The sequence below is a fragment of the Coffea arabica genome, chromosome 8e (genome assembly GCF_036785885.1).
Source record: "Coffea arabica cultivar ET-39 chromosome 8e, Coffea Arabica ET-39 HiFi, whole genome shotgun sequence".
Classification (NCBI taxonomy): domain Eukaryota; kingdom Viridiplantae; phylum Streptophyta; class Magnoliopsida; order Gentianales; family Rubiaceae; genus Coffea; species Coffea arabica.
This window is the reverse complement of record NC_092324.1, coordinates 47124786-47147357: the sequence shown is the minus strand read 5'-3', so window position 1 is coordinate 47147357 and position 22572 is coordinate 47124786. Positions and strand designations below refer to the sequence as shown.

The window sequence follows — 22572 nt, the reverse complement described above, 5'->3', positions numbered from 1 at the left end:
GTAAAAAATTAAAAAAAATGTTAAATCATTGAACCGAGGTTGAATCGCAAATCGAAGGATCTTCCAATTCTCTCCCTGATCCAGATTTTAAAATATTGGCATATAGATATATTTATATTAGTTGGATGACCTATAATCCAATAAAACTTCCACTCCACTCTCCATCTCCAACACCTAACTTAGTTGGTAAGAGGACATTAATCAGATGACACTGAGGTTCTTGGTTCAACTATTAAGTTCTCTCCTTTCTCATAATAAGATTTAGAGTCACTCCTTGAAGTGAAAAAAAAAAAAAAAAAAACTTTCTCTATGTACTTCTTTGAATCCTAACGATGACAATTAGTATTTCTAAGTTGGTATTTGTAGAATAAATTATGTTCATCCAAAATGTATCTATCCTCAAGGTTAAATTATTTAGATAGTATAGATATAGAAATAAAAAAGTTAAATTCTAGCATTGCATTGAAAACATGTCAAAGCCAGATTGTGACTAATAAATTCTTCATTTGTTAAAGTAAATGAATGCATATCTTTTAATGTAACAGACTGAGTTATAGTCTAGCCAATTCAAGTTGAAAATCCACTTCAATGGCTTTCATGATAAATGCGGATTCCTCTATCTTGTGCACAACCAAACACTTGCCTCTTATCAGCTCATATTTCGTTTGAACATTTTTATCAGCTCATATCTTTGTTTGTACTTTGTATAGCATTAATTTTGAGTAAATGTAGTGCTCTTTTTCTTTTTTTTTTTTATGGCTTGGTTTTAATTATGGAGAGTACTCTACATAATATATGGTGCCATGCACTTTGAAGTGTTATGTGACCATCCATGAGATGAAGAAATTATCAATGACAGGCAATCCCATATTTGCTTCAAGAATTACTTTGTTTTCATGGATGTTTTGCTTTCGAATCAAAACTAGTAGTAGAGGTGGTAGTAGAACAATTAAGGATCTGTCTTGGATTTAATTCACAGGGACTTCGAGTGATTTCAAGAATATCACCATTGATCAAAGTGGATACTTACGTATTCTAAGTGGCCTTTGAGACCATTTTTTAGCCGACTAAAAAATTGCCCCTAATTGAGCTAGCCAAGAATGAAAAGTACTAATTCTGCAAAATCTTGATCTTGTTTATTCAATCTTATTCGTAACAGGGTTTTGATATCAGTAGACTTCACAAGGACCTGTTTTCTTTTCACTTGTTTTGCACAAATCCAGGTGCTAATTTATTTATCTTTGTTATAACACATCACTTTTACCAAAAGTTGAAGCCAGATATTCATCTTAAAAGATAAGAAGAAACTTCAAATGGAAGTAAACTAGGATTCTCCATCCATCCTATTGGCACGACTCACAATTAGAAACAATTAGAAGTGTAATAAAATATAAACCTTATTTGAGGCTTACTAAATATGCTACTTTAGAGTTCTTTACGATTTTACTGCATTCTTTGGTTGCTTTTCATTGCTCCGGGCAAGAAAACCTTCTTTTATCACATGCCCTACAAGACCAAGTTAGCCATGTTAACCGAAAAGAAACGCCGATGGATTCATGGCTAATGTGCTGCGGCATTTGAATAGATTGAAGTGTTGCATCTTTTGATACCAGATCAAATCTCGAAAACTGTTCCTATAATGAAACTTTTGCAATCCAAAATTCTTAGTCAAGAATCAATCCATTTCAACCTAGGTGCAACTCCTTCAGTAATTTGCTTCCTAAACTAACGAGCGTGAGGTATTCTTTGCTACAAATTGAAAATCTTTGGCGAATTTTCCTCGACCGATTGGAAATTATGCAGTTAGTTAAGGAACCAAGATTGATTTTTGCAAGACTTCTGGGCAACTGTGGACCACACCCTTAACATTTTAGGCCAAAATTGCAATTCTCTATTTTTCTATTTCCCCAAGAACCTTTTTTTTTCCTTTTTTTTGGGGTTGTAAGCTTTATAATTTTCATTGATACTCAAGCAAGATTACAGTAATGTAAGAGCATACCAAAGCAAACCGTAAAAGACTAGAATATCAGGTAGGCCTAGCAAAACCAGTAAGGCTAACTATACATAAAAGCCAAGCATCTGTACTCTATACAAAGGTGAGCATTTGTTCTTGTTACCTCTCTACACCCTTCCATCCTGCTTCAATGCCTTGTACATCTTTCAGATTATTCTGTATTATGTACTCGGGAGGATAGATAATTTTTGGAATATCTTCTTGTTCCTGCTACACCACAAATGACATCCTGTACTAGCAAAAGCAATTCTTCTGACTTGGGATATGAATGCCTCTTTTGAGCTGTGCTGCAGAATAGGGAGAGAAGAAAGAGAGGTAAGGCAACGACTCTGGTATACAGTGGCATCAGGCATGATTCACACAATGGATGAACCATTACACCCCAAGAACACAATCTGTCCTTAATGAGCAATCTCTGCCTACATACCAACCAAACAGTGAAATAATGCCTTAGGTTATGCTTCTTCCCCAAAACAATGGAGTACCATGCCACCGTTCCTCCTAGAGGCACTAATTTTCAGAAAGCACACTTTGCAGTATAAGTTCCTGAAGGATCATTAGTTCAAGTGACGGAATCATTAGTTATACCAAGAACTTAGCTATCAAGTGAAATAGTCCCATGATCTGGAATATCCATGTTAAAATTTGGGGATCGATCTAACGCAGATGTCTTGATACGAGGGCTAGAGCCCTCAGTTTCGCAGAGCCAAGTGGAAAAAGACCAAAGAAAAAAAAGAAAATAGTTCGCCTGCATACTTCTCAAGAAACCGGTACTGGCCAGATTCGTGAGGATCCTACGCGGATTGGGACCCACTTCGAATTAGAGCATTCTGACCTCAATCCTGCCCGAACGCCTACTGATTCCGCATCAAACCACTCACAAGATTTTTTTTGTTTCCCTTTTAGTTTTGGATGTTTTTAGCCTATGAATAGGCGTTTCTTGGGGCATTGTTGTTAGACTCTCATCAAAATTTCTGTCAACGCTCCCTGTTTACTTTGGTTCTTTTAAATCGAAGGTTTATTTTGATTCTTTTAAAATCGTTCTTGAAAGTTGATCTAGTGTTGCTTTCTTTTAAAACTGCTTCTGCTTCATCCCAGGTTACAAATTAAGGACCAACTGGATCAACAAGAATGGAAGATTAATTCAACTTTCACATGAACAGCATCTCAGAGTTCCAAAACAGTAAGCACACCTATAATATCAAGTTAAGAATGCAATAAAACAGACAGTGTGTAGTAGGTTCATTTACTTTGCAGGTACAAAATGCTTGTGAAGGCCAGAACATTCAGTAAATATGAAAACCATAATTAGGGATAGAGTGATACTGAGACCTCAGCTAGGTACGTTGCTAAACGGCAGGGTGCTAGAGATTATGATTGTTTACCCTTTTTTTTCGCCCTGGTAGTATTGGAGGGCACCGTATAATGCCTGAACAATGGTGAGAGCAAAAAGAACAGTGGCAGCTATAACAGATACCAAGGCCCATGGATTCCTGAAATAAGTTTGGATGAAACTGGCTCGCCACTTATGCGGTTTTGTTTTGCAGTAGCTGTTAATAGCAACATGCACCTTATTTAAGCTGCTATCTCGATCAAGCACAACATCTTTGGAAAGTGAGTTGATCAATTGAGCAAGAGCTTTATCACTTCCAAGTGCATTGTGGAGAATTTCATGGGATTGTAGGATGTTAACATCTTTAGCGTTGTCGACGAGTTTGTCCATCAAGTAGATGTAGTTAGTCACCTGACTTCCTGCCCCTGCATGGAATCGCTCAAAAGCTATTAGATTTAGATACATTGTTTCACTTACATCATCCATACAGATTGGTGGAAGCTTCAGGATACCCCGATTGCAAAGGATACCCCACTTGCAATCGAATTGGATGTCTGTCAGGCTTGTACTTTGGCTCTTCTTGATTCGGATTCCTGATTCTTCAAGCTCTCTTGCAGAGAGAATGTCACCATTGTTGTTTTCCACTTTACGATGTGGAGTAGATTCTTGAGTTTGAGTATCATGGTCTTTCCATAACAAGATCGTTCGGTATGCATCCAGTATATGCAAGCACTTGTCCAGCTTCGCGCTGCTATGACTATGAGAGTAGAATTTGAGGATGAGCATATCAACGGACTCCTCAGATAGCTCAATGGATTTCTCGGATGAGTCAACAGACACCCCAGATGTCTGAAAAATCGTACAACACTCAGAAAATTTTGAAAAAACTAGGAAAAGCAAACAAGAGACTGCGCTAGATATTCTTGTGTATAATCAATGCCGTACTTCTACATGTCAATTGGTTCTATTTTACAGATCAATTCGGTGGCTTTTGCCGGCATATTCATCAAAATCTGCTGGAAATTATTCACGCAAGTAAAGATAGAGAGAGACAAATATATATAGGAGAGGAAAGGGGACCTCGGCATCTTGTTTGTAAACACCATGTAGCTTTCTAAGCAGCAACATGGGCAACTGATTTTCGAGCATCAACATGTCCCGCTTTATATATGGCAACATGTAAGTCATGCCATGTTTGCTGAAGATGGGATCGTTAGAGGCATAGCCATTCTTGGTTAGATCAGTGGATGATGCCCGCAAAACTTCTAGCATAAAACAGCCATCGCGAATCATCAGCTTCAAGAAAGCTTCTGAATCTTGTTGCCATTTGTCTTCCAGGGAGTCATATGCATCCTTCAATTCTTTCACTACTCCAGATAATTCGCGACGGTAGTGCTCGAGAGGTTTCCTTGACCTTTTGATAAAATGTAGGAGAGCTCTTTTCTTGTGAGCTTCCATTGGCCTCAAATTTGACTCGCCGTAATGATATGGACCAAAAGAGATTGCCCGAGGCTTGTAAACACTCTCTTTCCTATCACTGACAAGATCAGTGACACAGGCAGGCAATTTGTAGATGGAATGACTCTGCCATGCTTTCTCTTCATCCCTTGTGATGTCTGATAGACGATTGACGTCGTCATTTATTTCAACTACCCATGAATTTTCGCCCATCTTTCCTGCTGGCACTGATTGTTTATTCAAGGAGGAAGAAGGACGGACTATAGCTGCTTCTGCAAGTCGTTTGTAACTTAATCTGCTGTTCTGGACAGTACAATTATAAGTAGTTGCAATTGTATCAAAAGCTAATTCTTGTGTAAATTAAAAAGAAAGATTGTATTGAAGTAAAGTTGGATTCCACATTCCTATCTTGCCACAACTAACAAGTAAGCAGCAGTAAAATGATATCCTTCGCTTTTGTGTATACTACGTTATCGCTGTTTTCTTAGTTCTTTACCGGTGTTATGATGCCAAATGATTGGATGCTTTTAATAAAGTTTCTAAGATAGCATGTTTAATACTGGTTATTCTTACTTCTAAGGTGTTTCTAAGACTTGCGGTTGTTCTACGAGTTGAAAATTGCACTTTTTGCATCTTTGGATAGCAGATATCGATAAACATATTCTTCTCCTGAACTTTTTGCATTTCAATTTTTTTTAAAAATGTTAGGAAATTGGCTTAATTTCTTTTAGGTAAATTTCTTGTTTTGCGTGGAAGTAACTAGTTTTCTAATTGATTTTATTTACTTGAAATAGTAGCTAAGGAATATTCTATTTAATTTAGGATTAGAAGTTATTTCCAATTTTGCACAAGTCTAGGAATTAAAATTAGTTTCCTATTGTTATTTGGGTTTTGGCCAAATAATGTTCCCTATAAATAGGTGGGTTGATATACTACACAAGAGACATACAAGGACAAACAAGAGGCGACATGTAACCTTGTACATGGGGTGAGAGAGGGTTCTTAGGAGATAAGAGATAGTATACAAGGGTTGGGTTTGGATTCAAATTGTATTCTTGTATAGGGTTTTCCTCTCATAATAAAGAACAAGTTTCTTTCTGTGGACGTAGGCTCAATGATAGAGCCGAACCACGTTAAATATTGTGTATCGTTTATCTTTCATGCCTGTGGTTTGTTTCTCATTAAATTATTGTGCACTTAATGTCTCAATAGTTATTTATTTTGTATTTGGATCCTAACAAAAAAATACTTACAAATTAGCTGGTTTGGATGCACAAAAGCATTTTTTTTAATGAGCGGAGCTAAAGCAAATTGATTTCAATTTCTTGAAAAACAAGTTGTTTTCATGAGAATTGGAAATCACAGGAAGTAGCAATTTAGGAAAATGAATTCTGGGATTTTAAGTTTTAGTGTTTTTCTGCCAATATATATAAGAGTAAATAAATGACCACACAAATCTAAAACACACCATATTGGATGTTTTTATTTTTTATTTTTTTTGTGGGCTGTTGGGAAAGGAAGGGGGTGGGGGGGATGGATGGATTGTAAAACATCATGGATTGAGGGACTTCCCAAATATTAGGAACTTGACACAAAAGAACACAAAATTCTCAGGACTTCCCATTAATGTAACAATCACATGTACGAAAAACGAACCCTTTGGAAAGAACACACGCTGAACGATTTGAATCCAAGTCAGCTTAATGGTTTTGAAATATATTGGTGTAAGAGGCGGGGCTACAGTCTGGCGTGCAAATGATAAGTTTGGCTACTGAAATTCAAATCAACTACTTTTAGCAGGTCAAAAATATCAAGATTACAGCAAAACACTCGGAAATCCTCCAATCAAAACAGTCCCTCAACGGGAACATTGAAGCGTAACACACAAATTAGGCAACACGATCAAGGGCGTCACTGATCTAGCAACATCAGTGCATGACCGAATCAGCCTTACCAGTAATGCACCATAGATCATTAATCACTGGAAATGAAATAAAAATAATTAGGACAAGGAGATCGTTGATGAAATAATCAACTTCTATGCGATGGAGGTGGACGTGGAGGCGGAGGTGGGGATGGACTACTGTTCAGGGCCTGGTAGTATTGGAGAGCACCGTATAATGCCTGAACAATGGTGAGAGCAAAAAGAACAATGGCAGCCATAACAGATACCGAGGCCCATGGATTCCTGAAATAAGTTTGGATGAGACTGGCTCGCCACTTATGCGGTTTTGTTTTGCAGTAGCTGTTAATAGCAACATGCACCTTATTTAAGCTGCTATCTCGATCAAGCACAACATCTTTGGAAAGTGAGTTGATCAATTGAGCAAGAGCTTTATCACTTCCAAGTGCATTGTGGAGAATTTCATGGGATTGTAGGATGTTAACATCTTTAGCGTTGTCGACGAGTTTGTCCATCAAGTAGATGTAGTTAGTCACCTGACTTCCTGCCCCTGCATGGAATCGCTCAAAAGCTATTAGATTTAGAAACATTGTTTCACTTACATCATCCATACAGATTGGTGGAAGCTTCAGGATACCCCACTTGCAATCGAATTGGATGTCCGTCAGGCTTGTACTTTTGCTCTTCTTGATACTGATTCCTGATTCTTCAAGCTCTCTTGCAGAGAGAATTTCGCCACTGTTGTTTTCCACTTTACAATGTTGAGTAGATTCTTGAGTTTTAGTAGCACTGTCTTTCCATAACAAGATCGTTCGGTATGCATCCAGTATATGCAAACACTTGTCCAACTCAGGTGGGGTGCTGCTATGACTATGACTATGAGAGTAGAATTTGAGGATGAGCTTATCAACGGACTCCTCAGATCCCTGGGCAGACTCCTCAGATCGCTCAATGGATTTCTCTAATAGGTCAGCAGACTCCTCAGATGTCTGAAAAATCGTACAACACTCAGAAAATTTTGAAAAAACTAGGAAAAGCAAACAAGAGACTCCGCTAGATATTCTTGTGTATAATCAATGACGTATTTATACATGTCAATTGGTTCTATTTTACACATCAATTAGGTGGCTTTTGCCGGCATATTCTTCAAAATCTGCTAGAAATTATGCGTGCAAGTAAAGATAGAGAGAGACAAATATATATAGGAGAGGAAAGGGGACCTGGGCATCTTGTTTGTAAATAGCATGTAGCTTTCTAAGCAGCAACATGGGCAACTGATTTTCGAGCATCAACATGTCGCGCTTTATATATGGCAACATATAAGTCATGCCATGTTTGCTGAAGATGGGATCGTTAGAGGCATAGCCATTCTTGGTTAGATCAGTGGATGATGACCGCAAAACTTCTAGCATAAAACAGCCATCGCGAATCATCAGCTTCAAGAATGCTTCTGAATCTTGTTTCCATTTGTCGTCCAGGGAGTCATATGCATCCTTCAATTCTTTCACTACTCCAGATAATGCGCGACGGTAGTGCTCGAGAGGATTCCCTGACCTTTCGATAAAATGTAGGAGAGCTCTTTCCTTGTGAGCTTCCATTGGATCCAAATTTGACTCGCCGTAATGATATGGACCAAAAGAGATTGCCCGAGGCTTGTAAACACTCTCTTTCCTATCAGTGACAAGATCAGTTACACAGGCAGGCAATTTGTAGATGGAATGACTCTGCCATGCCTTCTCTTCATCCCTTGTGATGTCTGGTAGACGATTGACTTTGTCATTTACTTCAACTACCCATGAATTTTCGCCCATCTTTCCTGCTGGCACTAATTGTTTGTTCAAGGAGGAAGGACGGACGGACTATAGCTGCTTCTGCAAGTCGTTTGTAACTTAATCTGCTGTTCTGGACAGTACAATTATAAGTAGTTGCAATTGTATCAAAAGCTAATTCTTGTGTAAAAAAGAAAGATTGTATTGAAGTAAAGTTGGATTCCACATTCCTATCTTGCCACAACTAACAAGTAAGATATGCAGTAAAATACTATCCTTCGCTTTTGTGTATACTACGTTATTGCTGTTTTCTTAGTTCTTTACAGGTGTTAAGATGCCAAATGATTGGATGCTTTTAGTGGGCCGAGCAACAAAAGTTTCTTAGATAGCATGTTTATTCTAACTTCTAAGGTGTTTCTAATTGTTCTAGGAGTTGAAAATTGTACTTTTTGCATCTTTGAATAGCAGATATCGATAAACATATTCTTCTCCTAAAGAACACAAAATTCTCAGGACTTCCCATTAATGTAACAATCACATTTACGAAAAGCGAACCTTATGGAAAGAACACACACTGAAGGATTTGAATCCAAGTCTGGCATACGATAAGTTTGGCTACTGAAGTTCAAATCAACTACTTCTAGCAGCATAATCCATTTGGGTTTAAATGACGATTTAGAGTCAAAAATATCAAGATTACAGCAAAACACTCCAGGGATTTCCACCCGGAAATCCTCCAATCAAAACAGTCCCTCAACGGGAACACTGAAGCGTAACACACAAATTAGGCAACACGATCAAGGGTGTCGCTGATCTAGCAACATCAGTGCATGACCGAATCAGCCTTACCAGTAATGCACCATAGATCACCAGTAATGCACCATAGATCATTAATCACTGGAAATGAAATAAAAATAATTAGGACAAGGAAATCGAAGATGAAATAATCAACTTCTATGCGGTGGGGGTACAGGTGGGGATGGACTATTGTCCAGGCCCTCATAGTATTGGAGGGCGCCATATGCAGTCTGAGCTATGGTGAGAGCAAACAGAACAATGGCAGCAACAACAGAAATCAAAGCCCATGGGCTCCTGAAATAAGTCTGGATAAGAGCTGCTCGCCACTTATGCCACTTTGTTTTGCAATAGCCGTTAATCGTCTCGCGCACCGCAGTTAAGCTGCTATGTTCGTCCAGTGCAACATCTTGGGTGAGCGAGTTGAACAATTTTGCAACAGCTTTATCACTTCCAAATGCATTCTCGATGATTTCATGTCTCTGTAAAATGTTCACATCCATGGCGTTATCGATGATTTCGTCCATGAAGAAGATGTAGTCAGTCACTTCATTCCCCGCACCAACGTGGAATCGCTCGAAAGCTACTAGGTTTAGGAACATTGTTTCGCTGACATCGTCCACTGTAATCTGTGGAAGCCTAAGGATGCCGGTATCACAGTCGAAATGGATGTCATTCAGGCTTGTGCTGTCGCTCTTTCTGATTCGGATTCCAGATTCTTCGAGCTCTCTTGCGGAGAGGATGTCATCAGGGCCCCTTTTGCAAACGCCTCGTGTTGGCTTTTGGCTATCGGGTTCTGTCCATAACAGGATCCTTCGATAAGCGTCTAATACATGCATGCATTTGCCCAATATTTTTGGGCGGCTGTGGGGAAAGTAGAATTTGAGGATGAGGTTATTGATGGACTCCTCGTCTGTCTGATAATGCACAGGCCAATTCCAACCAAAATAATAATAATAAAAAAAAAACAAAATGATGTTAGTTCAAATTTACAAGAAACTAATCACTAAATCGAAACCAGCTACAACAAGAGCTAGATGTGCATAATTAGCTTATACTATTAGCATACGAAAAACCTTTTTTATTTAGAAGAAGTTGATAACTTAAAAGAGTGTTAAGTGCTTATTATTGAAGTTTGAGTTGCAAAAAGCCAATAATAGTAAGTAACTTTTTTTAAGTGTAAACTGTCTAAAACAAAAGTTTAATTTACAGAACGAGGAGGGTGCAAAGTGAATTAGCCCAAGAAGATTATTATAAAAATCCATGTGGCATTTCCCCTAATATTTAGAACCTTTTATGGTTTTTACGCTGTTATCCGTATTAAAAAAACTAACAAAGCAAAGGATTAATGAGCTTCCTTTTTTTTGGGGGGGCGGGGGGGGGGGTTGAGGGGGGACTAGATCGAGCATATTAAAAAACAATCCAATATAGTTTCCATCTAATTTTGCAAAACAAAGGATAATTTTTTATAAAAAAAAACCTGCATGAAAATATGGCTATAGAACATTGGAGAGAGATCAATAGAGCCATTGGTCGACCTGTGCATTTTGATTGTCAACGGCAAGCAAGGTTTTAAGAAGCAGCATGGGCAACTGATTTTCGATCATCAACATGTCGCGCTTTATATAAGGCAACATGTAGAGCTTGCCGTGGTTGCTGAAGATGGGATCGTTGTGAGCATAATCAACCACGCCAGTTTGAGTATCAGCGAATGATGTCCTCAAAACCTCTATCATGAAACAGCCGTCCCGAATCATCAGCTCCAAGAATGCATCTGAGTTTTGTAGCCATTCATCGTCCAGGATGTCATATGCGTCCTTCAGGTCTTGCAAAACTTCACGTAATGGGCCAATGTAGTCCTCCAGAGATTTCTCTGATCTGTTGAGAAAATGAAGCAGAGCTCTTTCCTTGTGGACTTCCATTGGCTCCAAATTCGGCTCGCCATGATGGTACGGACCAAAAGAGATTGCCCGGGGCTTGTATGCATTCTTGTTCAGATCAGTGACACAGGCGGGTAGTCTATAGATTGAATGCTGCTCCCAATCCTTCATCTCAGTTTCTGTGATATCCGCTAGATGGCCGACTTTATCGTTCACGTTAATGATCCATGATTTTTCTCCCATTTTTCTTGCTCCCTCCTGAACGAATGAAGGAGGAACGAGGTCTAATTCTGCTTCTGACATTTATTATATCTTACAGAAAACTCGTCCAATATTAGAGTATATAACAGCTCAGTTGCTGGAACCTAAGCAGGCATGCACTTGAATAATAAAAATTGACTTCGAATTGAAGCAAAGTTGGATTCGACATACCTATCTTGTCAACAACAACCAGTACAGAAGAACGTTAAAAACAAAAAAACTTCATTTTTACATGCTACAAATTAAATTGGTCCTTTAGCTCTTTACAGCAGATCTTAGTCTGCATTCAACTGGTTGCTTTTCCATCCTATGGGGCAACAAAAGATTCGTGGCAAGCTGCTCACGCTAAGGTGCTTCTGGGAATGACATGTGGGGTTACTCTGGAGTTAAGAATTGGAATTCTGTATCTTTTTGGTTTTTGGTAGCAAGATTTCGACAAAGTGACATTCCTCTTCCAAACATTTGATTAAACATTGTTAGAACCAATGTTTTAAAAACCGGACCGTTAATTAAACCAGTGAAGTGAAAGGGTCGAGATTCAATCGGTCGGACCAGTTCAACCCCGGTTCAATGAATTTTTTAAAAAATAATTTATATAAATATATATATGCACAAAATAAGACATGTAATGGACTAATTTAATACTTTATATGACGAAAAGTTTACTATTTTTTAATAACTTGGATTTTTAAAAATAAATTTTTTAAATTATAAGTTAAAACAATAAATTTCATCTCAATTTCAATTATATCTAAATCCAACCCAAAAATATCACAATATTTTGAAATTATACAAAATTCACGTCTATGAGAATTTAGACATTGTGAACTTAAATTTTAATTTACGTTTTGGGATTTAGAGATTGCAATTTAAAAAATGAAGTTTGGAGTTCGAAGGAAGTCAAGAGAATCGAAAATAGAAATGTAAACTTGATAAGAAACAAAAAATGAGATAAAAGTGAGTGGTTGTGGCATTAAATAATTTGGGTTAAAGAAAAATAATTCTTTTTTAACTTTTTTCAATTTAATGGACAAAAACAAAATTAAAAGATGGAAGAAAACATCAATAAATTAAAATAAAGAGGTTTGATTAAAAAGGGAGTGATAAAAGAAAAGAGGATAGAGAGAGAGAGAGAGAGTTGAAGATTAAAAAGAAAGAGCCATGAGAAGATGAGATTTTGTAAGAAAAATGGAAAAAAGAAATATGAGTGTTTGTTTTATATAAATAAGTTATCAGAAAAAACTAATAAAATGTGATGGTGCAACGGTTGATACATTGGTCTTCTATTACAAAGGTCTTAAGTTCGAATCTTGATAGTTGTATTTTGCAAAACTTTTAAAAAAAAGGGGGGGGGGGGGGGGAAGTTGAAAACCGGAAAACCGCCTTCACGGTTCAACCGGTCGAACCGGTTGCCAAGTGAGTTTTTTGGCTGTTTGTTTAAAACTTTATTGTAGAAGTTGTAGACAAAAATTTTGAAGTGTGTAAATTTTTGGATATTTTAAAGTGTATAATTTAAAAACTTTGAGAAATTTTTTGAAATTACTGTAGTTAAAGTTGTTAAAAAACTTATAGCAGATAAATTTGGTCAAAAACTTGCTCGCGAAACAAAGCCTACTTTAAGGAAAAGACCAAGTATAGTACATAAAATAAAGGGTAAACAACAAAAAAGTCCCATGTGATATAGTTATCTTACAGAAAATCCCTCTATGGTTTCAAATCATACGTATTGGTACCTCATAATTTGAAGTAATTTGAACATTGACGGAAATCATTAAAACAAACGGTTTTGAGTGAAATGATAGAAATGTCCTAATAATATAAGCAAAAATAGCCTAAAATAAATGGTTTTGATTCTTTAGTTTCATTTACTAATAATATAAGCAAAAAACGTCAATTTCTACAAGTTTGGAGAAATTTGAAGAAGAATAATGATTGTTTTATTAAGGTATGAGGGGCAAAATAGGTATTTCAAGTCAAAATTTGCCTTAAAAAACTATTGTTTGGAAAAACCACGTCCATTTCCAGTGCGTCTACATCACACATATTAAATTTAACGATCTCCGTTGATTTTTCACTTTTTTTCAAATCATGAGGTACCGATGTGTATAATTTGAAATCATAGAGGGCTTTTCTGTAAAATAGTTATACTACAGGGAGTTTTTTTTTTTTTGTTGTTTACCCAAAAATAAACTGGAGTTTTGACCGGTTATAGGATGTGGATGCCACTCAGCTAGGCTACTAAACCGATGTTTGGAAAGAAGAAGAAAATTGGAGTGCCCCTTCTTTGCATCCCTAGATTTTGAAATTACTCCTATGTATTCTTCCATGTTGCCCAAGGATTCATGCCACATACATTAAAATAAAAAATTATGTTAAAACATGGAAACCAAATAAAGGTATTAAACATGGAATCTGATGATAAAGGAATAACTAAATCCAAAATCTAGCACAACGTGGAAATGTAAAAATTAAAAACATATGGAAAAAAAACTTTGACACTAAAAGATGATAACAAAAAAAAAAAGGGAAATTAAAGACTGGGTTTCAAAACAAATGAAAAAAAAAATTAGTAGAAGTTTTAAGAAAATGAGACAAAACAAATATTTATTTTTAAGATAAAATGTTAAAAGAGGAGAGAATTAAAAAGAATGTGACCAAGTCAGTGCAACATGTAGACGCTGTCTTGGGTTCTGATTTTAACTTCAACATGATAGAATAATTGTTCAATTGGAATTTGTCTAAGTTAACACTCCCAAATTGAAGGCACAAGTTATTTTCCCAAAAGGGTAATATTTAATTAGAAAATTAACTTCAATTTATATATATAAATATATATATGTAAAAAGTTACAAATAAGATTACTTATATCAACTAATGCCTCCAGACACCCCTAAAGAAAAATCCTTTGCGAAGAAGTCCTCCTTATCTAGGAAATTTAATATAGTTCAAGATGTATCCATCACATGCACAGATTTAAAATTTAAATTTGAATTCATATTATATAACGTGATCTAAACCTGTCAGAGTAAGAAAAAATTTGTGTGTAGACTAACAATGCATAAAAACACTAAAACATTTTACAAATAACCATCAATCAATTATTGTTTGCTTTAAAACTTTTGACAAAGTGGAAAACTTAAAGTTGATTACATATTGATGAATAGGAGGTTTGTGCATCAACATCAACCCGGACATGGGCCTCGTTTGTCATGTAGCCTGATAAAATCGAAACGGGGCATCTATTGGACTCTAAGCCCGATAACAAATCCTGATATATTGAAGTATTTGTTTTTTTTTTTGGGATAATTTCAGAAACCTCCCCTGAGGTTTCTGACATTTACACTAACCTCCCCTGTAGTTTGAACAATTACACTGACCTCCCCTGAGGTTACTAATCCTTTACAAATTTAGTCCAAATGATTAAAATATTGTTTTAGAGAGTGAAATTAGAATTTTGTACCTGATTTGTCCTTTGTGCTACATGTCCGATGAATGACAAAGTATTACAAATTAATTAATAATTAATAAACTTTAAGGAGCATAGTTTATAGGTAAATACGTATTACTTATTTAAAGTACCAACTTTTTACGAGTATTTTACTTTCAAACATTTACTTTATTACAAATATTTATTCTCAAATACATATTTGTATTTACTTTCAAATATTTAATTTTTGTTAAATACAAAACCTACCAGTTTTTCTTCCATAGAAATATTAATATAACACTTTTTCAATTTTAGTTATAAATATTTATGTATTTAACATAAATTAAATGTTCAGGATAAAATACTCATAAAGAGCTAATACTTTATTCATGTAATGGATGAAAATCATAAAAAATTAATACTTTATCGGCCATTTCTTTTTTTAAAAATATTTAATTTATATTAAATAGATAACCTACTGATTTTCTTTTTGCAAGAATATTACTGTAACAATTTTTAATTTTTAATTACAAACGTTAATATATTTATCATAAATTAAATATTTGAAAATAAAATATCTGTAAAGAGTCGGTACTTTAAATAGGTTATGTGTATTTGCCTGTAACTTGTAAGGGTTAGAGTCTCTTTTCAGACAAAACAAAATATTAATAACAAAATATTATACATATCCCTACTTACGTAGTATATTACTGTGCTTTTTCCACTACTCCTCACTTTTTTCTGTCATCTGATGATATTGCCTATGCAAAAGCGAGTGACGGCAGCAAAAAAAAAAAATGTCTGTATCTGCAATCCACCATATAATGTCAAAAGCGCAACAGTTGTCGTCACCGAGTTTTGGATTTGGCCTCCAACAACATTGCTGCTGCTCGGTTAAGTGCCACCAAGGACAGTTTTCTTTTAATTTTCTTTTAATGTTTTCCAAAGGACTTGTGTTTTTTGTTCAGAAATTCACATGTATTAGCCATAATGTTATTTTGTTTACCCTTGTTAAATATCAAAATTATAATTAATGTGGACTAGAGTGTAGACAAGGAGCGTCGAATTCTAGTAGTATACTATTCAACATCAATTTAAACTAAAATGTGTGAGTTCAGACTCATCGTGCTCTTAAAATTAACTTGAGCTTGAATTATGTCCCATGGGTATTTTGACTCGCTCGAACTCAATTTTAAACTTAAACAAGCCTAACTTAGTCAAGCTTAATTCAGCATTTTATATTTTTCAAAACAAGATAAAATGAATGTTTTACTTAATAAACATATAAAATTTATGAAAATATCTAAAATGTAGAATATATGAAATTCACACACACACACACACACATATATATATATATATAAGATTTGATTACATTCCGCAAGCTTTCAAACCTCATAAATATATGTTGAACTCAATTTTCAAATGTATTCGAGCTGCTTGAGTTTTGACTATAGAAGCTCGCTAGTAGCTTGTTTCAACTCGATTCCTTTCCACCCGACCCTAATATGGATATACCCTAGCCCTGGGGGTATATAAGAATTTCTCATTATTCATTCTATCTCTATGATATCTATATATTTCGATAATATATGTTGCGCTAGGCAATTTGTTTTTGTAAATCGTGAAGTGTTGGTGAAGGTGATTAAAAGATGTTGGCGGGCTTTTGCACATGGCTGGTTTTATCTAGTACACACTCTCGGATAGCTGTTGCAGGTTTTTTTTTCAACAAAAAAATGTAGGTATCTTCTATGTTGGGTTTAGATCACCTGATATTTCATATAGTGTAAGTTAGACATCTTAGACGATTAATTTCGCGTATCTGAATTAATCATTACCTATTTCCAATAAGCAATATACATTTTTGTACGTTAAAACGACAATAGAAGATGTGCAACTCTTCATCGTCAAGCACAATAAGGTGAAAATGCAAGTTTTGCCGTTTATTAACTTCCCTTATAATTAAATATAATGCGGACAGAAATGACGGAAAAGCTTCAAAAGTGGATTCATGAAGAAAATTACAAAGAAAGGAAAAGACTATAAAAAAGAGTATTTGATGGAAGCTAGATCAAGGCCATGGATTCCAAAAAACAAAGAAATATATATAATTCTCTTTTCTTGTATAAAATTTCAGCAAGTGCGAGTGTCTCAATTTGTAATGGAAAAGAAATATATTCAGACATCTGCATTGATAAGTTTTCTATTTTGGTTGACATAATATGTAGAATGTTAACAATTTTATTTTCATTGACATAATATTTACAATGTAAAAATTTTCTTTTATTGCCGTAAAGGAAATACTAAATGAGCATTTGTAATCCTGGTTGTATCTATCAACTAGTTTCTTTCCCATGCATTAACACGGGTCATTTTACATTTAGTAGCACAATTAAATATTGCAGCATAAATTTTGAAAATCCAAATATTTATTTAAATATATAAACTAATTTTTTGATTAACTATTCAAATATAGTTTGAGAATAGAAAAAAAGATATGCTTTATGTAAAACTTAAAATGAGCCAAATTTTGAAAAGGACATGTAATATACTAGACAGAATGAGAGTTGGGTAGAGCAATAAACAAAACATTATAAATATTCAATATAAAGTTAAGGTAATTAACCAAATTAATGGTGAGCAAATTGTAACAAAATATAATGTAAAATTAATTTAAAAACCAATGTAGTCGGTTAAACCTGTGCAAATTTTAGGACAATATTTTTGGTAAGAAGGGAAGAAGTATCATGACGTGTTTAATAATATTTCATTATAATCCCACGAAAGGAAAATAAAAGTAAAGATTAAAAGGAAAAAAGAGAAAAGGTTGTATATTATTTTTCACAAATTGAAAAAGTAAAATGCAAAAATAAAATTATTACCATCATTATATAACTATGGAAGTTTATGAATCTCTCATGCTTGAACATCCAAACGATGTGACTCTGTATTCCTTGGTTTCCATGGGAGTGAATAAGGGGCTTGTCATGGATACGGGTGAAAAAATATTGACATGTGTAAGGCCTGGTGCAACCCAATGAGTACAAACAAATTCACAATGATGCACAAAGATATATCAAATTTAAGCACAATAAAGAAAACTTAATTAAAGAGAAAAGATAAGAAATGCAAACCAAATATCAATCCAATAGCCTCTTCAATAGATGGCGATGCTAACCAAGATGTACAAGTGAAGGCTCACTCCTTCCTCACCCCAAACACACTTTGGTTGAGCCAAGGAGTTTTACAACTATTCTAGTTAACCCTCAACAACCTACACTTGAAAGATCACTCGCCCAATTAAGAACTATTTTATACAAATGAGGCAACCTTCACCAAGGTTTTACCACTTCAAGTGATAGGTTCACCTTCACCAAGGTTTTACTACTTCTAGAGAGTAACCTTCACTTGAGCAACCTCACAACCCAACTTTCCCAACCCCTTATACAACCAACAAAGAATCTTTCTACTCAAAAATCTCACTTGTAAGCTTGTATTTTGTGTTGGCAAAAGTCCCTTGTCTTCTTGTGCTTTGGGGTTTTTATAGAAGGTGAGAAATGGCTCCAAAAGACTCTCCAACGGTCAAATATTAAATGCTGTCAAAACTAGCCGTTGGCCTGTCGGACGTCCGAACCACCTGTCGAGCGTCCGAACCCTGCGACCAAACCACCTGTCGGACGTCCGAACCCTGCGTCCGAACGTAGTCAGAGAGTCATCAAATCTTTGCGAAATTTCTCGGACGTCCGATGCGATTGATGTGCGTCCGATGCGTGCATCCATTGATGTTCTTCATCCTTTCGGACGTCCGATAGCTTCCTTTCGGACGTCCCACATGAGTGCCCTGTTTTTGCTTCTTCTTTTGTGCCACAAGAATCTGTTCTAACAAATTGCTCACATAAAAACATTAGCCCAAATCTACATTTTGGTTTGTTAATCATCAAAACCAAGGATTGATCGACCAAGGTCAACAACATGGTTTAATTGTGCTTTGTCATTTATGTTAAGCTGATTGATATATGCCAATAGGAAGTTCATAATAGAAGGGGCTTGATTGTGAACATAAGTAAACATATATAATTTTCCTACTTTATATGAGTACCAAAATTAAGGATAACAAAGTGGTAATTGATTGTCATTAACAAGTGGTCATATTCTAAAATATGACCCAAATTAAACACAATAAGAACGCAACTTAAGGATAATAAAGTGATTGATTGATTGTTATTAATAAAACTACTGCACCTAAAATGTGAATTTATAATTAGTTGTTGTTAACAAAAATAAAACAATTTAAACCTAACCAAAAAAATTAAGACAATATGTACACAGAGCAAGAACATAGGACATCCAGTTGTCCGCTTGGTAGAACGTAAGAATTATTAACTCAGCAACCCATTATATAGGAATTGAACATGAGTGTTTGGATAACAAAAATATCTCCAATAATATTTCGCTTGTATCATAAACACATTTTCCAACCCACCTTTTTATACTCTCAATCACCTTTTTATCTCACATACATCACATAAAAAAAGTGTTACAGTAATTATTCCAAATAATATAATATTTCAAATAATACTCTATACAATGTTTTATATATATATATATATATATGTCTCTATGTGTGTGTGTGTGTTTTATATATAGATTAATCTTTCCTACACTGATAGTGTATACACTGTCAGTATTTAATGAATGATAACTATGCAAAATGAATCAAACGATGATAGTGTATACAGGGGGGAGGGATGGGTTGGGTGGTACGGAGGGAGGGAATGTAAGCAAGAGGTCTCGGGTTCGAATCCTCCTGCTTACACAAAAAAAAAGTAAAAAAAAAACCAAAAATCATAGTGTAATCTAAATCTACTCATACCCTATAGAAAAAGATAGACCCAAAAGGATAAACCAATATTTATACTAGGAGACTGGTTTCGAGCATCTTCTGGATTAACATATATGTATATATATATATATATATCAATAGTCAATGCTGCTTAACATGCTGCAGTTTCTAAATTCATAAGGTCTGATAAAAGTAATGGAAAATTCAAAAGAGTGAAGAAAAATTTTTTCCTTTTGCAGTTGGAAAGAGTGGGTCCAATTGAGGTGGAAACGCTGCAAACTGCAAAGTGGTGTTTGGATCACGCGGCCAGTTTGTTAAACTGGTCACATGATCCACGAATCTAACAGCTTGGCCTTTTCAACGATGGTGACCACACCCTTCCTATGCTGACCTTCTCCCTTTCCCCTCTTTCCCCTTCTATCCCTCCTCTCTTCCTTTCTTTCTTTCTTGTTTTTCCTTTTTCTTCTTCTCTTCGCTTTTCTTGTTTGGCTGAATTTCTCGATAACTTGAGATATTAGAACAAGTAGAAGGAGATGACAGACCAACTAATTACCTATCATACAAGTTGGGATTGAAGATTATTCAATTTTTTTTTGAAATAATAATATAGCACTTTCTGGGATGCAATGTATCTTCTGGGATTAAAAATTATTTTTTTTTTTAAAAAAAAAAGGCAGAAGCTATCCAAAATTCCAAACAAAGCTATTTGTTAATTTGTAAAAATCTGTCTTATACTTAAGAGAAGGTTGTGACTATCATTGACTTATCACTGAAGTAAAGCTAATACAAATCCTTAATTAGCTTTCCTCCCTCAATTGCTCCTCATAACCACAGGCTAAGCATCCCCACCACTTTCTCAAAATAGTAAGACATCTATCTATCTTATTAAAGTTGGGGTTGACAAGGCTTCACCAATTTCCCACCTTTATAAAATACTATGCAAGTAGCAAGATAAATTAGAGCTATATCCCCTGAGAGATTCTTGCTTGTTTAGGTATGAATTGGTCCCTGCTATAATCTCAAGATTTGGCAGTAATTGCCCATTTGGGACAGAGACAAACACTGTGCTAAATTCTTAGATCACCTCAATTTTAGAAACCCAAGGGCACATCAGGCAAAATGACTAGAGGAGAACTTTTTTGCAGTGGCAGCTAAATAAGATACCCTAAAAACTTAGCATTACATAAACAAAGAAGAGAACCTTAGCCCCACCCCCACCCCCAACAAAAGCATCCACCTTTATCCCATTTTTGGCTACAAAATGCGCCCAAAGTAGAACCAATCAATCTTGTCCCCAAGTTTTATTTTTCTCCTGCTTGCTGTTGTTGCTTTTGCAGTCTGCACCACCCCTTCCTGCAACTGCAACCCCTTATTCATTCTTGAATCATCCTCAATTTCTCAGGTTCCCAAAAAAAGAAAAAAAAAGTAGATTAATTATCCATTTTATCAAGATTTGTCCAAAAAATGGATGGCAACAACCAAATCCCACAAGGGCTGAGCCCAGAAGAATTCTCTGAACTCGAGCCGCTAATTTCCACGTACCACACTTTTGAGCCAGCCCCAAATACATGCACATCCCTGATAACTCAGCGCATTGATGCACCAGCAAAAGTGGTGTGGCCATTCGTCAGGCGTTTTGACAATCCTCAGAAGTACAAACACTTCATCAAGGGCTGCAACATGACAGGGGATGGAAGTGTAGGCAGCATCAGAGAAGTCACGGTTGTTTCGGGGCTTCCAGCTTCTACCAGCACCGAGATACTCGAGATTCTGGATGAAGAAAAGCATATTCTGAGCTTCAGGGTGGTTGGGGGAGAGCACAGGCTAAACAACTATAAATCTGTGACATCAGTTAATGAATTCGATAATGAAGGTAAGGTTTACACCATTGTTCTGGAGTCTTATATTGTTGATATCCCAGAAGGCAACACTGCGGAGGATACAAAGATGTTTACTGATACAGTTGTGAAGTTGAATCTCCAAAAGCTTGGGGTCGTGGCAATGGCTTCTTTGCATGGACATGAATGAATTTGATCGGATAAAGGTGGCGATGGTTCTGATGGTGCGTTTCTGCAATACTCTAGCTCAAAAAAAGGGGAGGGGGGGTGGGGATTTATTACCCCATTAAAATGGTAGTACCATCTTCTCTCAAGGGTTTGTTGAAAGTTGAAATTGGTTTCTCGTTTTTCATTTCTTGTTTTAGGTGATCATCAAATATAATTAATTACTAGTTTTTGTTGGCTGAATGTGAAATCAGCCATAGTTTTTTGGGCTATCATTAAAGAAAGTTTCATTTCCTTCTAAAATAAATGATTGGTCGGCGGCATTGGCACATTAATTAGTTAGATTTTTCTTTGGATTTAATAAGTTCAATCAATTGTACTTATTGCTACTTTATACATTTGATCTGATTTGTGGACATCAAAGGCTGAAGGAGTCCTTGATTAATTTGGAGCCCTCAATCAAAAAACAAGAAAGTCAAAGCCGATAGCTTTCTCCTTAGTCATTAGTTGGCAATCCATTATATTTCACAACTTGCACTCAGCAGCTATATGCATGACTGACTCAGTTGATAGATGACCACAAAGAACAAAAGGGTTGAATTGAATAAAATATACTACAATTAGGTGTGAAGATTAATATATGAGGCTTGAAATAATGAAAGGTACGTGGGGTGTTTGATTTTGGGGGGTTGACATGTACTTGATGAGCAACTTGCAACTGTTATATATGCCTTTGTGGTGTGGCTTCAATGTTCTATCAAAATGGCCCAAGCCATAGAATAGATGGATATCTTGAGAACCTCGTGAGATAACATGTGACCCCCCCCCCCCCCGGGGAGCTGCTTAGTGACAGATTAGGGACGTCAACCCTCAACTAATGGTGGTG

At 35.8% G+C, this 22572-nt stretch overlaps 4 protein-coding genes across 7 annotated transcripts; 1 reads left to right on the top strand and 3 right to left on the bottom strand.

Moving 5' to 3' along the window:
- Positions 1-1969: 1969 nt before the first annotated feature.
- On the bottom strand, positions 1970-5102 carry LOC113702967 (UPF0481 protein At3g47200-like). 2 transcript variants are annotated; one of them, XM_072060871.1, is made up of 4 exons: positions 4428-5102; positions 3585-4196; positions 3400-3507; positions 1970-2301 (listed from the first exon to the last, which is right to left on the bottom strand). In XM_072060871.1, exons 1-4 carry the CDS (start codon positions 5016-5018, stop codon positions 2176-2178), a joined length of 1437 nt encoding a protein of 478 aa, XP_071916972.1. In that variant the 5' UTR covers positions 5019-5102; the 3' UTR covers positions 1970-2175. The 2 variants fall into 2 exon arrangements, with proteins under 2 accessions (XP_071916972.1, XP_027079960.1); XM_027224159.2 differs by having other exon boundaries at positions 3400-4196.
- Positions 5103-6621: 1519 nt separating this feature from the next.
- LOC113702968 (UPF0481 protein At3g47200-like) lies at positions 6622-9021 on the bottom strand. Of its 3 annotated transcripts, none has more exons than XM_027224161.2 (3): positions 7929-9021; positions 7071-7697; positions 6622-6993 (listed from the first exon to the last, which is right to left on the bottom strand). In XM_027224161.2, exons 1-3 carry the CDS (start codon positions 8517-8519, stop codon positions 6886-6888), a joined length of 1326 nt encoding a protein of 441 aa, XP_027079962.1. In that variant the 5' UTR covers positions 8520-9021; the 3' UTR covers positions 6622-6885. The 3 variants fall into 3 exon arrangements, with proteins under 3 accessions (XP_027079962.1, XP_027079961.1, XP_027079963.1); XM_027224162.2 differs by lacking the exon at positions 6622-6993 and having other exon boundaries at positions 7117-7258; positions 7351-7697; XM_027224160.2 differs by having other exon boundaries at positions 6622-7697.
- A 112-nt stretch (positions 9022-9133) lies between these two features.
- On the bottom strand, positions 9134-11537 carry LOC113703037 (UPF0481 protein At3g47200). Its single transcript, XM_027224250.2, has 2 exons — positions 10811-11537; positions 9134-10189 (listed from the first exon to the last, which is right to left on the bottom strand). Exons 1-2 carry the CDS (start codon positions 11453-11455, stop codon positions 9425-9427), a joined length of 1410 nt encoding a protein of 469 aa, XP_027080051.1. The 5' UTR covers positions 11456-11537; the 3' UTR covers positions 9134-9424.
- Positions 11538-20473: 8936 nt separating this feature from the next.
- Positions 20474-22021, top strand: LOC113703038 (abscisic acid receptor PYL2-like). Its single transcript, XM_027224251.2, has one exon. It carries the CDS (start codon positions 21148-21150, stop codon positions 21709-21711), a length of 564 nt encoding a protein of 187 aa, XP_027080052.1. The 5' UTR covers positions 20474-21147; the 3' UTR covers positions 21712-22021.
- Positions 22022-22572: the final 551 nt, after the last annotated feature.

Excerpts from the sequence above, each read along its gene's own strand:
- LOC113702968 (XM_027224160.2), bottom strand. The coding sequence starts at position 8,519 with ATGGGCGAAAATTCATGGGTAGTTGAAGTAAATGACAAAGTCAATCGT. Across the intron at positions 7,698-7,928 it reads TTTACAAACAAGATGCCCAG|ACATCTGAGGAGTCTGCTGA; the intron begins GTCCCCTTTCCT and ends ACGATTTTTCAG.
- LOC113702967 (XM_027224159.2), bottom strand. The coding sequence starts at position 5,018 with ATGGGCGAAAATTCATGGGTAGTTGAAATAAATGACGACGTCAATCGT. Across the intron at positions 4,197-4,427 it reads TTTACAAACAAGATGCCGAG|ACATCTGGGGTGTCTGTTGA; the intron begins GTCCCCTTTCCT and ends ACGATTTTTCAG. Across the intron at positions 2,302-3,399 it reads TACCAGGGCGAAAAAAAAGG|CACAGCTCAAAAGAGGCATT; the intron begins GTAAACAATCAT and ends CCTATTCTGCAG.
- LOC113703037 (XM_027224250.2), bottom strand. The coding sequence starts at position 11,455 with ATGTCAGAAGCAGAATTAGACCTCGTTCCTCCTTCATTCGTTCAGGAG. Across the intron at positions 10,190-10,810 it reads TTGACAATCAAAATGCACAG|ACAGACGAGGAGTCCATCAA; the intron begins GTCGACCAATGG and ends GTGCATTATCAG.
- LOC113703038 (XM_027224251.2), top strand. The coding sequence starts at position 21,148 with ATGGATGGCAACAACCAAATCCCACAAGGGCTGAGCCCAGAAGAATTC.